The following is a 22,968-nucleotide window of genomic DNA, read 5'->3' as shown; positions in this document are numbered from 1 at the left end:
GTGACTGTGTTCTGTGTTCTGTGTACTGTGTTCTGTGTTCTGATTACTGTGTCCAGCGACCTGTGTCCTGCATTCTATGTGCTATATACTGTGTACTGTGATGTGTGTACTGAGTTCAGTGTTCTGATTACTGTGTACTGTGTCCTGTGTTCTGTATACTGTGTTCTGTGTACTGTGTAATTTGTTCTGTGTACTGTCTTCTGTGTTCTGTATTCTGTGTACTGTGTCCTGTGTTCTGTGCTATGCGTTCTGTGTACTGTGTGCTGTATACTGTGAACTGTGTACTGTATACTGTGCACTGTGAATTGTGTACTATGTACTGTGTCTTGTGTACTGTGAACTCTGTATTCTGTGAACTGTGTACTGTGAATTGTGTACTGTTTACTGTGTACTGTGTTCTGTGTACTGTGAACTGTCTACTGTGTTCTGTGTTCTGTATTCTGTGCACTGTGTACTGTGTTCTGTGTACTGTGTTCTGTGTACTGTGTACTGTGAACTGTCTACTGTGTTCTGTGTTCTGTGTTCTGTATTCAGTGTACTGTGTACTGTGTTCTGTGTACAGTGTTCTGTGTACTGTGTTCTGTGTACTGTGTACTGTGTTCTCTGTGTACTCTGTACTGTGTAATGTGATCTGTGTACTGTGTTCTCTGTACTGTGTACTTAGTTCTGTGCACTGTGTTCTGTGCACCATGTACTGTCTACTGTGTTCTGTGTTCTTGCTCTATGTTCTGTTTTCTGTGTACTGTGTACTGTGTTCTGATTACCGTGTACTGTGTACTGTGTACTGCGTTCTTTGTTCTGTGTTCTGTGTCCTGCATAATGTGCACTATGTGCTGTATTCTGTGTACTGTATTCTGTGTACTGTGCGTTGTGTCCTGAATACTGTGTTCTGTATTCTTTGTACTGTGTACTGTGTTCTGTGTACTGTGTACTTTTGTTATGTGTTCTAGATACTGGGTACTTGGTCCGGTGTCCTGTGTGCTGTGTACTGTGTTCTGTATACTGTGTGTTGTGTTCTGTGTTCTGTGTATTGTGTTCTGTGTACTGTATACTGTGTACTGTGCACTGTGTTCTGTGTACTATGTTCTGGATATTATGTACGGTGTACTGTGTTCGGTGTTCTGGATTCCGGATACTGTGTACTGGGTCCTGGGACCTGTGTCCTGTGTCCTTTGTTCTGTGTACTGTGTTCTGTGTTCTGATTACTGTGTCCAGTGACCTGTGTCCTGTATTCTGTGTGCTATATACTGTGTACTGTGATGTGTGTACTGAGTTCTGTGGTCTGATTACTGTGTTCTGATTATTGTGTTCTGTGGTCTGTGCACTGTGTACTGTGTACTGTGTTCTGTGTCCTTTGTTTTGTGTACTGTGTTCTGTGTTCTGATTACTGTGTCCCGTGACCTGTGTCCTGTATTCTGTGTGCTATGTACTGTGATGTGTGTACTGAGTTCTGTGTTCTGATTACTGTGTACTGTGTTCTGTGTACTGTGTTCTGTGCCCTGTGTCCTGTGTACTTTGTTGTGTGTACTGTGTTCTGTGTCCTGTGTTCTGTATACTGTGTTCTGTGTACTGTGTACTGTATACTGTGTACAGTGTACTGTGTTCTATGTACTGTGTAATTTGTTCTGTGTTCTGTGCACTGTGTCCTGTGTTCTGTATTATGCATTCTGTGTACAGTGTACTGTGTGCTGTGTACTGTGAACTGTGTACTGTGAATTGTGTACTGTGTCCTGTGTTATGCGTTCTGTGTTCGGTGTACTGTTTTCTGTGTACTGTGTACTGTGAACTGTGTACAATTTACTGTGTACTGTGTTCAATGTACAATGCTCAGTGTACCGTGTACTGTGTTGTGTACTGTCTACTGTGTACAGTGTACAGTGTTTTGTGTTCTGTGTACCATATACAATGCAGTGTACAGTGTACATGTACAGTCTAGTGTGTACTGTGTACAGTGTATTGTGTACTGTGTTCTGTGTTCAATGCACAGTGTACAGTGTACTGTGTTCTGCGTATAGTGTACGGTGTTCTGTGTACAGTGTACTGTATACAATGTACAATGCACAGTGTACAGTGTTCTGTGTACAGTGTACAGTGTAAAGTTTACGTGTACTGTGTTCTGTGTACAGTGTACAGTGTTCTGTGTGCAGTGTTCTGTATACAGTGTTCTGTGTACAGTGTATTGTGTTCTGTGTAGAATGCACAGTGTACAGTGTAGTGTTCTGTGTACAATGTACAATGCACAGTGTATAGTGTACTGTGTTCTGTGTACAGTGTACAGTGTATGGTGTACAGTGTACTGTGTTCTGTGTACAATGTACAATGCACAGTGTACAGTGTTCTGTGTACAGTGTACGTGTACTGTGTTCTGTATACAGTGTACAGTGTTCTGTTTGGTGTTCTGTATACAGTGTTCTGTGTACAGTGTATTGTGTTCTGTGTAGAATGCACAGTGTACAGTGTAGTGTTCTGTGTACAATGTACAATGCACAGTGTACAGTGTACTGTGTAATGTGTTGTGTACAGTGCACAGTGTACTGTGTACAGTGCACAGTGTACTGTGTACAGTGTAGTGTTCTGTTTACTGTGTACAGTGTTCTATGTACAGTGTACTGTGTTCTGTGTACTGTCTACTGTGTACTGTGTTCTGCATTTTGTGTGCTGCGTTCTGTGTTCTGTGTACTATGTTCTGTTTTCTGTGTTCTGTGTTCTGTAAACTGTGGACTGTTTGGTGGACTGTGTTCTGTGTACTGTGTTTTGTGTTCTGGGTACTGGGTCCCGTGTCCTGTGTTCTGATTACTTTGTACTGTGTACTGTGTTCTGTGTACTGTGTTATGATTACTGTGTTCTGTGTATTGTGTACTGTGTTCTGTGTTCTAGATACTGGGTACTGGGTACTGTGTGCTGTGTTCTGATTACTGTGTCCAGTGACCTGTGTCCTGTATTCTGTGTGCTATGTACAGTGTACTGTGATGTGTGCACTGAGTTCTGTGTTCTGATTACTGTTACTGTGTACTGTATACTGTGTTCTGTGTACTGTGTAATTTGTTCTGTGTACCGTCTTCTGTGTCCTGTGTCCTGTGTTACGTGTTCTGTGTATTGTGTGTTGTAAACTGTGTACTGTGAACTGTGTACTGTGAATTGTGTACTGTTTACTGTGTTCGGTGTACTGTGTTCTGTGTTCTGTGTACAGTGTTCTGTGTACAGTGTACAGTGTACAATTTACTGTGTACTGTGTACAGTGTACCATGTTCTGTGTACAATGTACATTGCTCAGTGTACAGTGCACTGTGTTGTGTACTGTCTACTGTGTACAGTGTAATGTGTTCTGTGTACCATGTACAATGCAGTGTACAGTGTACATGTACAGTGGAGTGTGTACTGTGTACTGTATACAGTGTATTGTGTACTGTGTTCTGTGTACAGTGTACGGTGTTCTGTGTACAATGTACAGTGTTCTGTGTAGAGTGTACAGTGCATAGTGTACTGTGTACAGTGTTCTGTGTACAGTGTTCTGAGTACAATGTTCTGTGTAGAATGCAGTGTACAATGTAGTGTTCTGTGTACAATGTACAACGCACAGTGTACAGTGTACTTTGTCATGTGTTGTGTACAGTGCACAGTGTACTGTGTATAGTGTACAGTGTTCTGTGTACTGTGTACTGTGTAGGTGTACAGTTTACTGTGTACCGTGTTCTATGTACAGTGTGCAGTGTTCTGTGTACAGTGTACTGTGTACTGTGGTCTATGTACTGTGTACTGTGTTCTGTGTTCGGTGTACTGTGTTCTGTGTACTGTCTACTGTGTACTGTGTTCTGTGTTCTGTGTTCTGCATTTTGTGTTCTGTGTTCTGATTACTGTGTTCTGTGTATTGTGTACTGTGTTCTAGATACTGGGTACTGGGTCCTGTGTGCTGTGTTCTGTGTTAAGTATTGTGTGTATTGTGTTCTGTGTTCTGTGTCCTGAGTACACAGTATCTAGAAAACAGAACATAGTACACAGTACACAGAAAACAGAACATAGTCCAATGTTCTGTTTTCTGAATACTGTGTCCTGTGTTCTGTGTACTGTGTTCTGTGTTGTGTACCGTGTTCTGTGTTCTGTGTTCTGATTACTGTGTTCTGTGTATTGTGTACTGTGTTCTAGATACTGGGTACTGGGTCCTGTGTGCTGTGTACTATGTTCTGTGTTCTGTGTCCTGTGTTCTCAGTACGCAGTATCCAGAAAACAGAACATAATACACAGTATACAGAAAACAGAACATTGTATAGTGTTCTGTTTTCTGGATACTGTGTCCTGTGTTCTGTGTTCTGATTGCTGTGTCCTGTATTCGGTGTGTTGTGTACTGTGTACTGTGTTCTGATTACTGTGTTCTGTGTACTGTGTTTTGTGTTCTGATTATTAGATTAGATTACTTACAGTGTAGAAACAGGCCCTTCGGCCCAACAAGTCCACACCGACCCGCCGAAGCGCAACCCACCCATACCCATACATATACCCCTTACCTAACACTACGGGCAATTTAGCATGGCCAATTCACCTGACCCACACATCTTTGGACTGTGGGAGGAAACCGGAGCACCCGGAGGAAACCCACGCAGACACGGGGAGAACGTGCAAACTCCACACAGTCAGTCACCTGAGGCGGGAATTGAACCCAGGTCCCTGGCACTGTGAGGCAGCAGTGCTAACCACTGTGTCCTGTGTACTGCGTACTGCGTATTGTGCACTGTGTTCTGTGTTCTATGTAACCACTGAACATCAATGGACCAAACTTCCAAGTTATGCACCAGCCTCAAAATCACTATCAAATAAAGTTATGGTTGCAACACAGGATTGTGTTTACAAGTTATGCGTAGTTGAATTATTTTATACAGCAATGGGTTAGAGTGGACTCTGACAATCTTTGAAAACAAGACATTTCCTTGATTCTCCCTCAGTGACCCTTCTGTGTCCTTCACTCCTCACTGTGTCACAGTTCCACAGTCACCCTCTGGCACATTGTCAAAATGTCAGTTCTCTTGCGAGATGGAGGTCTTGATTTTCACCATTATAGATCAGAAACGGTGCTGACTGTACATCTTGGAATTGTTGATGTATTACTTCGCCTCTGAGACTCTTCTGTTGCAGTGGAGTGTCCCATCTTTCGGTCAGAAGTTCTGGGTTCATACTGCGAGATGTGTGCTGAGTGTGTGATAACATATTGCTTACAGATAATCATTCGCTGATCTTCGCGGAGTCAGCACTTGGTCCACACCAGACCTTGGAGGTGAGCTGTGACTTGCAAGGCAACACTGCAAGGGGCAAAGACATTTTTGTTGCTGCTTCCCACTCAGCCCAGCCTCACGGTCACCAGTCAGGCACTTTGCCAGAGAAAACGATGAGAAACATTCTTCTGATTTCACAGCAATGCCAGTTGCTGGCGTAGAAGAAGAGATACTAATGTTGAAAACTGGAGGCAATGACTTGGAGGTACTCTTTCTCTGGTCTGTAGGTGTGGCATGTGCCACTCAGTCCTGCCTGTGGGACCATGAGGGTGCGCAGAGACAAACACAGGCATGTGGCACTCCCCTGGTAGCCACCCATCCCAGTTACAATGGGAGATTTGCAATGTCGTACAAAACAATCCAGTCCATTCAGTCTCGGGCTAATCAACCTTGGGAGGTCTCACAGCCAAGCCCAGGCCCCTTTTCACGAAAATCCACCTGCATTCACTTCCAGTCCGCATCTGGATAGATCACCTATTCATCTCCTTAAACCCGTTAAATCATTCAGGTGAAGAGTCATCTAGACTTGAAGCATTTCTCTCCATGGATGCTGCCTGACCCGCTCCAGTATTTCTTGTCTTCAGTACAGATGCCAGCATCTGTAGTAACTTGCTCCTCAATTATTCAGAAATCTTGATTATTCTGTGCAAAATGAGAGGGTCAAAAACAGTCTGGGATATTACAATCCTAAAAAGCTCGAGGGAATGTCAAGGGTTTGGAAAACAGGAATTGGCTATTCAGCCCATTGAGTCTAGCCCATTATTCCAAATCAGAGGGATCACCTTCTCAACATCACTCTCCCACACTTCATCCTCATCCTTTGATGTTCGTCGTCTTCAGAAACCTAACAATTTATCTTGAACCTGCTCAATAATTAAGTTTCCGAAGTAGAATTCTGGCTGAAAATAATCCTTCTGGAATGACCTGCCCAGTTCTCCAGTCATCCAGCAAGGGAAACATTCTATCTGTATCTACCCTGTAAGAAACAATAAAGTTTCAGCAAGATCACCTCTCCTTCTTCGAGACTCTAGGAAATGCGGACCCAGTTTTCTCAGTGACTCCACACAAAACAATTCTGCTAGGCCAGGGATTAATCTGGAGAATCTCTGATGTACTCGTTTCTGACAAGGAGACCAAAGCTGTGCACAGTCCTCAACATGTGTCTCACCAAGGATCATAACAACTGCTGCAAGACATTTTTGCTTCTGAACTCAAAGCCCCTCACAATGAAGGCTAACGTATCGTTTGTCTTTCTATTTGCTTGCTGCACTTACATACCAGCTTTTACTGACTCATGGCTGAGGACACCCAGATCATCTTGGACATCCACACTTTACAACTTCACACCATTTAAGAAATATGCCTGCGTGTTTTCGTTTCTCCCAAAGTGAACAAATTCACATTTATTTACATTGTGTTCTAGCTCATTCACATAAACTGTCCAAGTCCCCTTGAATCCTCATTGCACTCACCCCTCACAACTTGCATTCCCACCCAATTTGGTGCTAATCAACAGTTTTAGAAACATCACAATCTGTCCCCACATCAAAATCATTTGGAGAGATTGTGAATCAAGCACCACGCCTGTGGTACCCCATTACAGAATGGTCCATGTATTCCTACTGTCCTCTTTCTACCCGTTCACCAATTCTCAATCCATATCCGTGTATTACAGACAATCTTGTGCTCTTGTTTCCTTTACTTGTCTCTTTATATGGGCCCTTATCAAAAGCCTTCAACACACCATATCCATCCACTGATTCTTTTTTCTCAATGCTACAAACAACATCCTAAAACTCCAAGTTTATCAAAACTTGATGAACGTTTCATTAATCTGTGATAACCCCACCCAATTTTGCCATTCTTTTCTAAATGTTTAGTTATCACATCCTTCATAATTGATGCTAATATTTTCTTTACTGAGAACATTCAGCTAACAGATCTGTAATTTTCCTCTCTCCCTTTTCCTCCCTTCCTAAGTGGTAGTGTGATGATACTATGGCTTTGAAAGTATATTTTGTGTTTTTTTTTAAACGTTTTAAGACAGAGGCTCTGAGCTGTCTATTTGAATCCAATAAAGTAAACAGCTTGTGAGGCCTTGCCTTTATTTTAAAAAAAGTTGGAACAATATAAGCAGCCTGAATGGGTGGGGTTGAGCTCCCCAGAACCAGGATTTTTAGTTTTAGCCTTTGGCAGTAGTTGCCATTCTTGAAGCTGGATGTAGAAACTATTATTCCTCTCTCTGTTACAGTTAAAAGCCGGGTTCTCTTCCTGCTGTTACAACTGCATATGAGACAATCTATTTTACTGAATTTGCCTTTGCCAAGGGTGTGTTTGTAGGATGTTATTATATTAGAACAAATGATTAATATTAGTTAATATATACATATATTTTAAGCAATTCAATAGAATTATAGTTACACAATCCTTTTATTTTGTCTGTAATTTAACTGTAGTGCAAAAATAAAGTGTATTTTACTTAACAATGACGTATTTGACCAATCAAATTGTACTTAGAATAGAACACCTTAAGGTTACCTTTAAAATAAGAAAAAAAAGGGCCAAGATTACCTACAGAATGGATTCCCTACAGTGTGGAAACAAGCCCTTCTGCCCAACAAGTCTACACCAACCCTCTGAAGAGTAACCCACCCAGACCTGTTCCCTGACCCCATTACTCTACATTTCCCCTGACTACTGCGCCCAACCTACACATTCCTGAACTTTAACTTAGCTAATTCACCTGACCTGCACATCTTTTGGATTGTGGGAGAAAACTGGAGCGCCCGGAGGAAACCCACACAGACACAGGGAGAATGTGCAAACTCCACACAGCTTGAGGCTGGAATCAAACACAGGTCCCTGATGCTGTGATGCAGCAACGCTAACCACTGAGGCACCACGCTGCCCAAACTTTCTATCTTCTGAACATATTTAGAGGGGCTTTGGTCTGGTATATAACAGTAGACCTACCTTTGACACGTTAGAATTCTACACAATAGAAGTGAGTGGGAAGAGGCAATGAAAATGGTTCTGGAGGTATTTGGAATATTGGGAGATCATGTGAAGATATAAATATATAAAATTTAGACAGGAAAATTCATGATAGTTCACCAAATCCACCTTGTGGTCTTTAGCAGGAAATTGAAAGAGCCTTTACCCTCAATCCTTCATTCTTAGTCGACATACATTTCAACAAAGAGTCCAAATCAACGTGGAATACAATACAATTAAATGATTTTACAAATGCGACAGATAATTTTCAAATCAATTTCATTGCAGTAATTTCATATATGTATAAGGAATCTTCATGGTTAAAACAGTGTTAAACATTTGCATTTTCCACCAGATACAAGAATCAAAATCTTTCCCAATAATGACCCTCCATTGTTGTTATTCTCAATAAATAAAAATTTGACCATTGGATTTTCATTTGAAAACTACCAGGATAATTCCTCTGCAACCTGTAAAAGATAGAAGTGAAGGAAGTAGCCCTGATGTCAGCAGTTGGGATTCAGCATGGAATCACCTGCAGGCGTGTGAGTTGGCAATTCTCCAAGAGCAAACATTGCATTGTGCCGTTAGCCTGAGATGACATTGTGGGAGGAGCACCGATTCTCAGCTCTTTGGCACTGCAATGCCCTTTATCCCACCACTAACTTTCAGCTGAATCAGCCTGGAGCTCTGAAAACCCCTCTCCATCTCTTTATCCATTTATTTTTATTTAAGATACTTCATTCAAGCAAGATCACCTGATATGTCCTTTTGAAGTTTGGGTTCACATATATATTTGAGTATATTCCTGGGAAGTGCTTTCGGGTATTTTGCCATGTTACATGTGGTGGATAAATAAATATAATCTTATTATTACAAGCTGTTATTTCACAGAAAACAAAAATATGCGACTTTTTTTTGCCTGACGTTCAAACTGTTGCTCCAATCTTTTGGGAAAATAATTCACACAGTCCTTTTTTCCACATGGCTCGCAATCACCTGCTCTGTTCAAAAAACATTTGAGACAACTGTGTCAGAACATTGCCTTTTCGCAGGGATTTTGAGGCTTTAGGAAATTTGTCAGCAACAAGATGGTGGTTGGAAGCTCTAGGAGAGGATTTGTCACGATATTTTGTCACTGATGTTCCCTTGACAATCTCCAATGGTTCATTGTTGGTCATAGTGCCTCCAACCATGAGCTTTCTTTCCAAATTTATAGACCAGCCTACGGCCATCCACTCGCTCCAGGATTTCCCGTTTGTAATAATATCTGTCCCGCACAAAAAAAAAGTCATCAATCAGTTCAATTATCTTCATGTCATAATCACAGAATTTGCAGTGTGATCCAAATTGAAACCCTTCTTAAATCTGCACTTACTCCCTCCTGGTCATTTATTTTATGGGGCTCCGGTGTACCAGAGGGAACTGGGCAGCTGAAAATGTAACCAAGGACAGAATTAAGTTCCCTTATACATATATACAAAACCCATGAGAATTGCACAGTTGGGGTGAGGGGTGGATAAAAATAGAAAATGCAGGAGAAACCCAACAAGTCTGGTAGCATCTGTGGAGAGTGAAACAGAGCTAATGCTTTGAGTTTTATAAAGGATGGAAACGGACCCTTCAGTCCAATTACTCCATGCTGACCTTAATCCCGAACTAAACTAGTCCCACCTACCTGCACTTGGCCCATATCCCTCCTCCTTTTTCATGTACTTATCCAAATGCCTTTAAAACATCATAACTGTACCTACACCCACCACCTCCCCTGGAGGTTTATTCCTCACATGAACCACTGTAAAAACAAGGTTACCCCTTACACCTTTTTAAAATCTTTCTCCTCTCATCTTAAAAATATGGTCTTGAAATCTCCCGTCTTATAGGGAAAAGACATCTGCCATTCACCTTATCTATGCCCCTCATTACCTTATAAATCTCTATAAGGTCACCTCTCAACCTCTTACACCTCAGTGAAAGAAAGTCCTCGCCTATCCAGCCTCTCCTTATAACTCAAACCCTCTATCCCCAGTAACATTCTGGTAAATCTTTTCCGAACTCTCTCCAGCTTGATAAAATCCTCCCAAAACAGGGAGATCAGAACTGGACACTGTACACCACAAGACAACACACCAACATGCTGTACAACTTCAACGTGACATTCCAAGCAGGTGGCAGCACTTTCTGGTGTTTAACCTTTTAAGGACCAATCGATTGGAATACAGGACAGGTTTCTGTGAAAACGAAGGATAGATGTGGCAGGATTCGGGAACCTCGGATGACTGGGGAAATTATCAGCTTAGTCAAACAAAAAGGAAGCACCCCTAAAATCTAGGTAACTGAAGGCAGGGAAAGCATTGAAGGATATAGAGAAAGTAGGAATGAGTTGAAAAGGGGAGTTGTGAGGACTAAAAGAGACTATAAAATGTCCTTGGCCATAACGATTAAGGAAAATCCCAAGGCATTTTATATGTATAATAGGAGCAAGAGGGTAGCTGTGGAAAGAATAGGTCCACTCAAGGATAAAAGAGAGAGGTTATGTGTGGTGGTAGAGGTAATGGGTGAGATTCTTAATGATACTAAACAACAGTATTCACCAAAGTGAGGGATGTTGAGGTTAAAGAAAGGTTGTGAATAATCTTGGGCAGGTGAACATAGTGAAGGAGGAAGTCTTGGGTGCCTTGAAATACATTAAAATAGACATGGGCCAAATGGGTTTTATCCAAAGATACTGTGGGCGGCAAGGGAGGAAATTGCTGTAGCCCTAACATCCTCTTTGGCCTCAGGTAAGGTTCCAGAATATTGGAGAATGGCCAATGTTGTTCCTTTGTTTAATAAGGGAAACAGAGATAATCCAGGGAATTATATGTCAGTGAGTCTGACACCAATAGTGGGGCGGCTGTTGGAGAAGATACTGAGAGAGACGATTTCTTTACTTTTGGAAGCAAATGGATAGGCAGCATGGGTATGTGTGGGGAAGGCCATGGCTCACGAATTTAATTGAATTTTTTGAGGAGGTGACAAGAATAATTGATGGGGAAAGGGCGGTGGATATTGTCTACATGGACTTTAGTAAGGTATTTGATAAGATACCTCATGGCAGGTCAGTACAAAAGGCAGAGTCTAGTGGAATCTAGGGTATGTTAACTTGATGGATTCAGAACTGGTTTGATCATTAATGACAGAGAGTAGTGGTGGAAGGGTTCTTTTCAGAATAGAGATCAGTAACTAGTGGTGTTCCTCAGTGATCCGTGCTAGAACTTTTGAGTTTGCAATATATATAAATGTTCTGGAGGAAAATATACATGGTCTGATTAGTAAGTTTCCGCATGACACTAAAATTGGCAGACTTGCAGATACTGAGGAGGCTTGTCAAAGGGTACTGTAGGACATAGATTGCAGATTTGGGCAGACAAATGGTAGATGGGGTTTAATTTGGATAAATGAGAAGTAATGCATTTTGGAAGATCAAATTTAGACGTGGATTATACAATAAATGGGAGAACTCTTAGGAGCATTGACATACAGAGGGACCTGGGCATGCAGGTGCCCAGATCCCTGAAGGTGGCAACACAGGTGGATAAGGTGGTCAAGAAGGCATGCAGCATACTTGCTTTTATCAGCTGGAGCACTGAATATAAAAGTTGGCAAGTCATGTTACAGCTGTATAAAACTTTAACGAGGTCACAGTTGAAATATTGCATGCGACACTACCAAAAGGATGTGGGTGTTTGGAGAGGGTACAGACAAGGTTTACCAGGATGTTACCTGGTCTGGAGGATTTTAGTTATGAGGTGAGGTTGGATAACTCAGATTGCTTTCAACAGAAAGGTGGAGGGTGAGGAGTGACCTGATAGAAGTCTACAAAATTATGTGAGGCATAGAGTAAATAGTTAGAGGCTTTTTCCCAGTGTGGAAAGGTCAAATACAAGAGGGCATAGGTTCAAGGTGAGAGGGAAATGTTTAGGGGAGCAGTGCAGGTATGTTTTTCACACAGAGTGTGATGGGTGCCTGGAATGCACTGCCGGTGGAGCCAGTGGGACCAGGCATGTTAGCAACATTCACGGCGTATCTTGATAGACACATGAACAGGAGGCATTCAGAGATAGAAACCACACATGGACAATAAGTAGCAGGTTGAAATAAGGATTAGGATTTGGCACAGGCTTGGTGGGCTGAAGGGCCTATTCCTGTGCTATATTGTTCTTTGCTCTTTGTTAAACTCTTCATACCATCTTAAATCTATTATGATCACAATTAGAGATATATTCAGGCACCATTAGTCTGTTAATAATATCTGACTCATTGTATTAAATTTAGGAATGATCAGTCTAGTCTCATGTTGCTTTTAGGACATCATAGTTTCACTGATCCAACCTAGTCCCATTACCCAGCACTTGACCTGTGTTCGGGAAAGCTATTACTTGTCCATTCTGCAAGTATTAGACATTTCAGTCGTCCAGTATTTTAAGGAAGTAACATTGTGGATGCAGAATGCCTGAGATGATTACTGAACCTGTCATTCAGTCACATTAAACAGACTGAGGCTGAAGTTTATAATTAGTGCACTATCCCAGCTTAATCTTCTTAATGATCTTTCCTTGTCGGCATCACGTCATTCACAAGAATTTACAAAACAATGAGGAAATTATTAGGGTGTGGTGTTCCTTTTTATATATAGAACAATGCACCTTTTACAATCTGAATTGCCTTGTGAAATGTTTTCCAAGTATTAAGGCAGCACATGATAGCGTCACACTAAACTGGTTACAACTCTACCTTAATCTTATTCTGTTCATGGTAACGGAGATAATAACTGCTTCATAGTGGGCACAGTGATAGACTCCCAATCATAAACCTCCCCTGCGTTGCTTTATTTATTACACTCTACTCCAGATTTGGGGGTCTTTCCATTCATAAACTTGATCAATGCCAGGTCTGACTTGGGCCGAGCCTCCTGTTGGGTTTAACTGTGGACCCTGGAGATGCTGTATCTATTTGCTTTGGCATTTCTCAGAGCTGTGCTAATCCTGAGCAAACAGCTTGGTTCACTTTCAGGGACATCGCAGCACGTTTTTGGGTGGCATGATGGCTCAGTGGTTAGCACTGCTGCCTCACAGCGCCAGGGACCTGGGTATGATTCCAGCCTCTGGTGACTGCCTGTGTGGAGTTTGCGTATTCTCCCTGTGTCTGTGTGGGTTTCCTCTGAGTGCTCCGGTTTCCTCCCACAGTCCAAAGATGAGCAGGTTAGATGAATTGGATGTGCTAAATTACCCATTAGGTGTTCAGGGATGTGTAGGTTAGGTGCGTTAGTCAGGGGAAATGTAGAGTAATAGGGTAGGGGAATGGGTTTAGATGGGATACAGTTCAGACTGTCGCTGTGGACTTGTTGGGCCGAATGGCCTGTTTCCACACTCAGACCTACAGTCTTGCTGAAGAGAGATATTAGAGTATAGTTTGTGACTACTGGCCTGGGCAGTGCATGTTGGATCCCTACAGTATGGAAGCAGGCCATTCAGCCCATCAAGTCCACACTGACCCTCTGAAAAGCATCCCACCACTCACCCCATCCCTGTAGCTCTTCATTTTCAGTGGATAATCCACCTTGCCTGCACATCCCTGAACTCTATGAGAAATTTAGCACGGTCAATCCACCTGACCTGCACATCTTTGGACTGTGGGAGGAAACCAGAGCACCCGGAGGAAGCCCACGCAGACACGGGGAGAACGTGCAAACTCCAGACAGTCACCCGAGGCTGGGATCGAACCTGGGTCTCTGGTGCTGTGAGGCAGCAGTGCTAACCACTGAGCCACCACCATGCCACCCCAATTCACATTGAGGTTTATGGGGAAATTGAATTTTGGGGCCCAGGATCTCTTATGAAAACGCAAGAATGGACGCAGATTGCGAGGAAGGTCTGTACCTCATCGCACGGCTCAGCTTCTCATAGGTCATGCTGCTGTTGTTCTTCTTCTTGCCCCAGAGTTGAGCCACGGCTTCAGACTTGAGGAAACGGAAAACCCCTTCAGACCTGTCCTCCCATTTCAGCAGCCCCGGATTCTTGTCCGGGTCCAGCAGGACGTCGCGAAGAAACTCCCACAAGTGCGTCCCGCGAGGGGCTGGATGGAAAAAACACACAAGGAACTGAAGGGCAAAAAGACTTGCATTCATATAGCACCGTTCACAACTCCAGATCATCTCACAGCCAGTGAGGTACTTACCCACTTGGAAATGTGACAGCACAGAGAAAGCTCTTACCAATAGCAATGAAATGAATAACCAAATCGTGTATTTTAGACCTTGATTTCGGGGGATAGGGAAATTATTCTTTTGCATAGTCTCCGGCAAAATGGTGATCAGGCACCATCGAGTGTCAATGTTATGGTTTAGTGTGAGAGGGATTTAGGGACAGGCAATAAAATGCTAGCCAGTCAGTGACACTCACATCCCATAAATAAAGAAACAGAACTGAATACAAGAGGAGGTAGGTTATGCTTCAGTTATACAGGAGGAATTGCAACTGGAGTGCTGTGTAAGTACTGGTCATCGTATTATACAGAAGGATGCTATTGAGTTGGAGGCAGTTCTAGGAATTCCTGATGAAGGGCTGATGCCCGAAACATTGACTCACCTGCTCCTCGGATGCTGCCTGACCTGCTGTGCTTTTCCAGCACCACACCCTCAACTCTGATCTCCAGCATCTGCAGTCCTCACTTTCTCGCTGTTCAAGGAAGATTCACCAGTCTGATACCTGCAATATGTGGACTGCCTAATGGCTCGACAGGCCAGGGCCTACATCCTCTGGAGTGTAGAAGCCTCAGGGGTAACTTAACCGAAACACACAGGACCCTGAGGTACCTGGACCCGGTGGAAGTTGAAACGATGTTTTCTCCTGTAGGAGAATCTAGAACTGGGGGTCATAGATTTGGAATAAGAGGTCACATCCCTATTGGAGAAACGTTTTTGTCTCTCCAAGAGTTAAGTGTCTTTGGAATTCCTTTCCTCAAAATGGCAGTGGATCTTTCAATGTTTTAAAGCCAGAGGTAGATGGATTCTGGATTACCAATGGGAGGGAAAGATTATCAGGGATATGTAGAATTCGAGGTTAAAATCAGATCAGCCAGGATCTTGTTGATTAGCTCGAAGGGCTGAGTGGCCTATTGGTGTTCATTGTTCAGGTCTATGTTCAGATGCTCATAATGTTCACTTCCTCATCCACTTCCAGCTCTAAGACACAAAGGGGCAGTGATAGGCTTTCCATATTACTACCAATACAGTCAAATAATAAAACAAAGACTTGCATTTACATATCACCTTTTCTCATCACCACAATGTGTTTTGCAACCAATGAAGTACTGGTGAAGTATCGTCGCGCTGCAGGAACGTACAGCCGGTCTGCGCACAGTATGATCCCACAACCGGCCACATATGAATGAACAGGTAAGTACTGGTGAGGGTATCGGGGATAACGCCCCGATCTGCTTTGCAAGAGGGCGTTTTACACCATGTGAGAGAGCAGCCAGATGAGTTTCAAATCTCATCCCAAAGAAAGGGGAAATGTGAGAGAGCTCAGCGATGGTGTGACACCATAAGTAACAGTTCAGTGAAGATTGTTGGAATACAACAGGAGTGTTAGATGTCTGTATTGACCAGCCTGTTAACTGCATCATCTTAACTAGACACTAGATGAAGCAATAAGCGTGATTGTGGAACAATTATTCTCTGCCTTAAACTTAGCTGAGGGTAAGTCAAGCGAACAGAAACACTGAGAACTGTCAGCTATTCGGAACACAGAGTCAGACAGCACAGAAACAGACCCTTCACTCCAACTCATCCATGTTGACCATACCCTAAACTAATCCAGTCCCATTTGCCAGCATTTGACCCATATCCCTCGAAACACTTCCTATTCATACAGCCTTTTAAATGTAATTGTACCAGCCTCCACCACTTTCTCTGGCAGCTCATGCTGTACACGTACCACCCTCTGTGTGAAAAAGTTGCCCCTTAGGTCCTTTCCCCTCTCACCCTAGATCTATGCCCTCTAGTTCTGGGCTCCCCCACCCTGGGAAAAGACTTTGTCTATTTACCCTATCCATGCCCCTCATGATTTATAAACCTCGATAAGGTCTCCCCTCAGCCTCCAATTCTCCAGGGAAAATATGCCCTAGTCTATTAAACCTCTCCCTAAAGCTCAACAGGAACAGAAGCAGTCCATCCAGCTCCTTCAGCCTATACATCCACCATTCTCTGAGATGGTGACTTACCTGCAATCGAACTCCATATCTTTGCCCCACGTCATTGAATCCCTCTGGTTAAGATAATCAGTCAACCTCGGATTATCAGTTAACAAACAGCCTGAAATCATGTGTTTGTTTTGCAAATTTCAATCAAACCGCCCCCGAAACCTCATAAATTCCATGGAATCCAACCACAGTTTGTGTGAACTCTGCTGGTAATTTCAGGTACCATTCTGGTGAATCTGTGATGCACTGCTTCAGAGGCTGGGATGAACTGCTGGAGGTATTTTATCCCGAAGTGAGTACAAGTCCCACAGGGCTTTGTGTCATTAATCTGCGAGCAGTACAGTGGCCTCAGTGGTTAGCACAGCTGCTTCCCAGCGCCAGGGACCCGAGTTCAATTCCAGCCTCGGGCAACTGTCTGTGTGGAGTTTGCACATGTCTGTGTGGGTTTCCTCCGGGTGCTCCAGTTTCCTCCCACAGTCCAAAGGTGCGCAGGTCAGGTGAATTGGCCATGCTAAATTGCCCGTAGTGTTCAGGAATGTGTAGGTTAGGTGCATTAGTTTGGGGAATGGGTGGGTTACTCTTCAGAGGGTCAGTGTGGATTTGTTGGGCTGAATGGCCTGTTTCTAAGATTCGTCACTTCTAAACTTGTGTATTCCATTCTCCACCTGTCAATGGAAGCTGCTACATACCTCTTCAACAATGTTAGTTGTTTTCTGATCTCACCACACTGCCTTCTGCCAAAAGGTATGTTCCAGCGCAGGGGAAAAGTGAGGCAGTCGGAATGACTATTGATGTGAAATAGGTTTATGGTCATTGGAGGCAATTTCAGATCCACTCCAACTGGCTTCTGGGGAACTAGGGGAAGATTACTTTCTGGTTTGAAAAGTCTGTAAACCGTATGATAAAACAGAGAGTATGAAAGGTGAAGACTTATTGAGATTACAGAAAGGAATGAATTCAAGTGAGGAACTGCATGTGTGTTTTCAGTTTAAAACAGGGAATGGTAGGAGGAGAGGCACCATCAAGTATATCAGTTAATACGAATGATGATTGAAATTGTTTTTTTATCCAAATGGTGGAGCCAAGTGAAGTGAGGAACTTATTAAAAATAAAAGTTAGAACTTCAGCAGTGTGACCAATGAAACATTACATAGACTCGGCCAATGTGATGAGTTTGTCACCCAAATAATCTGGATTGTTGTGGGGTGCTTGCTGGTTACAATGAATGAGATTTGTAACAATAGTAAAGTTTCTGGGTTCAAGTCCCAAATCAATGACCAGGAGTTGCCAGGTTTTCATCGAGCTGTTAAGCTGATGTCTGCTTGCCCTCGAATGAACAGCAATAGAATCACCACCTGAAAATTGTAAATGTAACTACAAAATCCCATGCAAATACTCCAGGTAGAGAAGGGAAGATATTCTTGGCGTCATACTGACCATGATAGTCCCAGCACTAATATCATACCATCATACAGTACAGAAAAGGTCCTTCGGACCATAGAGTCTGAAATGCTAAAACTGTATTAAGTCTACACTAGTTGATTATCTTATCTATCACAGTACTGCTCATGGGAGTTTCCTGTGCTCAAATGGGTTGCCATGTTTCCTACATTATGCAATGATTATACGACAAAATTACTTAATTAACATTTTGAGACTTCCTGAAATTGCAGGTCCTTTACTTCTCAATAATTCCACTGACAATATCACTCTCACCTCACAGCCTGTGTGAAGCAACTGGTGACAACTGTTTCATTAAAATCCTACCTCTCCTTGCCAGTAACAAGCCTCCTCCTGTGTAACTCACTTGGTGCCGTGCAAGTATCCCAATCACATCATAACGCAGTACTCATTCTCCTCCCGGTCTGTTGGTTTGGGGCTGTATCTGGTCTTGTGTGGAACTGGTTACATTTTGATCCTCCAGCTCTCAGTCAGCAGTCTGGCCCCTTGCAACAGCAAACTGACACATTACACGACCTAGCCAACTTCCAACTGACAAACGTGGAAGATTGTGTGCAGTTTCTTGACCAGGTGCAGCATTATCCCCAAGGAGCCCTCACCTTAGAAGTAATTCAGAAGTAGATCCAAATTGGGCGGCGCAGTGGCACAGTGGTTAGCACTGCTGCCTTGCAGTGCCTGAGGCCCGGGTTCAATTCCCGACTCAGGCGACTGACTGTGTGGAGTTTGCACGTTCTCCCCGTGTCTGCGTGCGTTTCCTCTGGGTGCTCCGGTTTCCTCCCACAGTCCAAAGATGTGCGGGTCAGGTGAATTGGCCATGCTAAATTGCCCGTAGTGTTAGGTAAGGGGTAAATGTAGGGGTATGGGTGGGTTTCGCTTCGGCGGGTCGGTGTGGACTTGTTGGGCAGAAGGGCCTGTTTCCACACTGTAAGTCTAATCTAAGTCTAATCTAATCTAATCTGTTGTTCAATAATGACTGTCTTGGAGATGCTCATCAGTACAGAGGGTTGACCTGCGACCCTCTGGTAAGCGAACTCGCAGTGGACAGCCACTGCGAGAGGTCATATTGATGATTGACTTGATGTTGTCGAAACTAGAAAGGGTTGAGAAAAGATTTACAAGGATGTTGCCAGGGTTGGAGAATTTGAGCTATAGGGAGAGGCTGAATAGGCTGGGGCTGTTTTCCCTGGAGCATCAGAGGCTGAGGGATGACCTTATAGAGGTTTATAAAATCATGAGGGGCATGGAGAGGATAAGTAGAGAAAGTATTTTCCCTGGGGGGTGCGGTGTCAGTGTCCAGAACTGGGGGGGGGAGGGGGGAAAGTTTAACTAAGAGAAAGTGAGGACTGCAGATGCTGGAGACCAGAGTTGAAAGACGTTGTGCTGGAAAAACACAGCAGGCCAGGCATCATCCGAGGAGCAGGAGAATCGATGTTTCGGGCATAAGCCCTTCTTCAGGAATGAGGCTGGTGTGTCAAGTGGGCTGAGATAAAAGGTAGGGGGGAGGGAATTTGGTGGAGGGGTGCTGGGAATATGATAGGTGGAAGGAGGTGAGGGTGAGAGTGATAGGCTGGAGAGGGGGTGGGGGCGGAGAGGTCGGGAAGAAGATTGCAGGTCAAGAGGGCGGTGCTGAATCCAAGGGTTGGGACTGAGATATGGTGGGGGGAGGGGAAATGAGGAAGCTGGAGAAATCTACATTCATCCCGTGTGGTTGGAGGGTTCCTTGGTGGAAGATGAGGCGCTCTTCCTCCAGGTGTCATGTGGTCAGGGTCTGGCGATGGAGGCCAAGGACCTGCATGTCCTTGGCGGAGTGGGAGGGGGAGTTAAAGTGTTGAGCCACGGGGTGGTTGGGTTGGTTGGTCTGGGCGTCCCAGAGGCATTCCCTGAAATGTTCCGCAAGTAGGCAGCCTAGCTCCCAATGTATAGGAGGCCACATTGGGTGCAGCGGATGCAGTAAATGATGTGTGTGGAGGTGCAGGTGAATTTGTGGCGGATATGGAAGGATCCCTTGGGGCCTTGGAGGGAAGTAAGGGGGGAGGTGTGGGCACAAGCTTTGCATTTTCTGTGGTTGCAGGGGAAGGTGCCGGGAGTGGAGGTTGGGTTGGTGGGGGGGTGTGGACCTGACGAGGGAGTCACGGAGGGAGTGGTCTTTTCAGAACGCTGATAGGGGTGGGGAGAGAAATATATCCCTGGTGGTGGGGTCTGTTTGGAAAGGTTTAAGGTGAGAGGGGAAAGATATAAAAGAGACCTAATGGGCGACCTTTTCATGAAGAAGGTGTTGTGGGTACGGAATAAGCTGCCAGGGGAAGTGGTGGAGGCTGGTACAATTGCAACACCGTGAACGGCACAGTGGTTAGCACTGCTGCCTCACAGCACCAGAGACCCGGGTTCAATTCCCGCTTCAGGCGACTCTCTGTGTGGAGTTTGCACATTCTCCCCGTGTCTGCGTGAGTTTCCTCCGGGTGCTCCAGTTTCCTCCCATGGTCCAAAAAATGTGTAGGTTAGGTGAAATAGCCAGGCGAAATTCCCCGTAGTGATAGGTGCAGGGGTAAATGTAGGGGAATAGGTCTGTGTGGGTGCGCTTCGGTGGGTCGGTGTGGACTTGTTGGGCCGAAGGGCCTGTTTCCACACTGTAAGTAATCTAATCTTTAAAAAAAAGGCATCTGGATGGGTATATGAATAGAAAGGGTTTAGAGGGATATGGGCCGGGTGCTGGCATTTGGGACGAGTTTGGGTTGGGATATCTGGTGGGCATGGACGAGTTGGACTGCAGGGTCTGTTTCCATGCTGTACATCTCTACGACTGTGACTATGACTCAGTGGTTCTTTCAATCAATCTGTTCAGGGACATTTTCACACCCCGCTGGGGAGGTGGAACTTGAACCCGTGCCTCCTGACTCAGAGGTAGTGAAATTACCACTTCACCATAAGCTCCCCGAAACAAATACACCTTTCAAAAGTGAGCACAAACACTTTCAAAAATGAGGATCCACTGAGAATTGAACTCGGATCATTAGGTCCCAAGTGCGCACAGTTACACCACAGAGACCCAGACCACATCAGTGAGTAACCCCTTCGGCCATTGCTCAGGATTATCAGTTTTTGACCCTGATTTGGTTGCTGCTTTAACACTCAGCTCCCTGCCACGTCACTGTTTGAAGCCAATCTACACCAGCCCTCTCCCCTGCCTATCCCGTCTTGACCATCCCGGGCTCCGCTCCCTCCCACCCCCATGTCTCCCCTGGCCCTATATCATGCCTGACAACCCTACCTCCAGCACTGCTCACACCAGTGAAGATCTGGACCCTCCTTGGGGTGGGGGGAGGCTGTCTCTGTGATTGATTAATAAATCTGTCTGGTCCCTGTAAGATTTCGTACTTCATTCAATCTTGGCTGGGCACGGGTTGTCCAGTAACACAGATGTTAAACATTTCCGTGTTCCTCGGAGAAACCGCACACATCTTTTATACGTTTTTGAGAGAAGTACAGGCCATCATTACAGAGCACATTCAGACAATTCCCAATCAATTTTAATGAAATGACTTTATTGGCAGCAACTTAGCCCAATAATATTTCCTGGGAACCAACCTTGTTTTCCAACATCCATGAACTCCTATCTTGCGAACCTAGTCCCTGCACCTGCAATAGCAAGGTCAGTTATGATGGCTGTAATGTCTTATCTCGCCTAGTTATTTCTGTGCTGTAAAAGAAGCATTGTCTGCTAATCTTTGTTTAGACAAATTATGATTAGTTCAACTAAGCAGCTTTTAGCAGGGTTAGAAACCATTTTATGCAGCTTGAAGCAGAATTATCAATTTGCAGCCGAGACGCCATTTTGTTACTGCCTGTCTTAGTAAGACCGTGTATCAATTGGTTGCTACTGACTATAACTCGCTACTTCTGCCTGTATTCGGATTTCAGATCCTCACCAGCACTATTTCAGCCCCAATCTCTCTGGCCCCTTTGTCCCACCGATATCAGAGAAGAACCGGGGCTGACAGATGGGGACGGTGCTGAGGCAGACAGGATGCCAGTAAGGGTGCCCTGAATCGGCTGTTAGCAGACCCACAGAGATTGGCATCAGGATGAAATGTTGACAGGGAAAAAGATTTATGAACTATTTGCGCTTGAATGGGGGATCCTGAAGGCATGCCCAAGAGGGTGATGTCTTCAGTTCAAGGTGACGAAGGGAGTAGGCCATGACTGAGTTGCGCCTCACCTTCTGACGAGGCTTGGATTCTGCAACAAGTCCCCACTGTTGGTAAACATGGCAACACACTATAAAACACAACCTGTAACGTCCACTGCTCTCTGCAAAGAAAACGTGGGCCACGTTGAGAAACACAGGGGATGATTCTGAAGATATTGGAGCTTTTTTTTGAAATGCAGTATTCCAATTAAGAAGGGCTGGAGGTGAAATTTAATCAGCCGCTCCTCCCTGATCCCTGAGGTCGGACACTCCAATTGGAGAAGCAGGGTTAGCATCATTCTGGGTGTGAACTCTAATGAGCAGGTTCATCCCTCAATGTGAGTCAGATACCAAGGACTTGAAATTCTGACTCTGCTGTGTTACCACCAGACGTTCAATGGGATGAGGATTGTCCAGGAGCCATCCAGAATGAAGTATTAACCACCTGGATATTGTTGGAAACAATTAAGGAACAAAAGCCACCAGGACGCCATCTTCTCTGGTTTGCTGGCCACACGCATAGCAAATATTAGGGTCCCACCATGCCCAGGATGGCTTGTATTTCTCTACAATGCATACCAAAGGAAAAATATACAAGTTTCCAAAGCACATGGCATTATCGTGGAATTGGTTTGATTATCTTTCATTCATTCATTCACAAGTACCCATCAGTGGTTGGACCAACTTTTATTGCCCCAGAGAAGCTGCCATCTCTGGGTGGCATGGTGGCTCAGTGGTTACCACTGATTAGTAGCACCTCCTGACCAGTGAAAACACTGGGTTTGATTCCAGCCTGTATGGAGTTTGCACACTCTCCCT

The 22,968-nt window shown here is 44.3% G+C and overlaps 1 protein-coding gene across 2 annotated transcripts in view; it reads right to left on the bottom strand.

Annotated features, from left to right (window-relative positions):
• Nucleotides 1-8,520: 8,520 nt before the first annotated feature.
• Nucleotides 8,521-22,968, bottom strand: part of ehf (ets homologous factor) — a 47,907-nt gene continuing 33,459 nt past the window's right edge. For both annotated transcript variants that reach the window (XM_060838402.1, XM_060838403.1), the window contains 2 exons: nt 14,180-14,375; nt 8,521-9,528 (listed from right to left, as the gene is read on the bottom strand). In XM_060838402.1, the coding sequence (XP_060694385.1) occupies nt 9,426-9,528; nt 14,180-14,375 (299 nt within the window). In that variant the 3' untranslated portion in view covers nt 8,521-9,425. The remainder of the gene's footprint in view (nt 9,529-14,179; nt 14,376-22,968) is intronic.

The sequence above is a fragment of the Hemiscyllium ocellatum genome, chromosome 18 (genome assembly GCF_020745735.1).
Source record: "Hemiscyllium ocellatum isolate sHemOce1 chromosome 18, sHemOce1.pat.X.cur, whole genome shotgun sequence".
Taxonomy (NCBI): Eukaryota; Metazoa; Chordata; class Chondrichthyes; order Orectolobiformes; family Hemiscylliidae; genus Hemiscyllium; species Hemiscyllium ocellatum.
The sequence above is the reverse complement of the archived record's forward strand: the minus strand, read 5'-3'. Positions and strand labels throughout refer to the sequence as shown.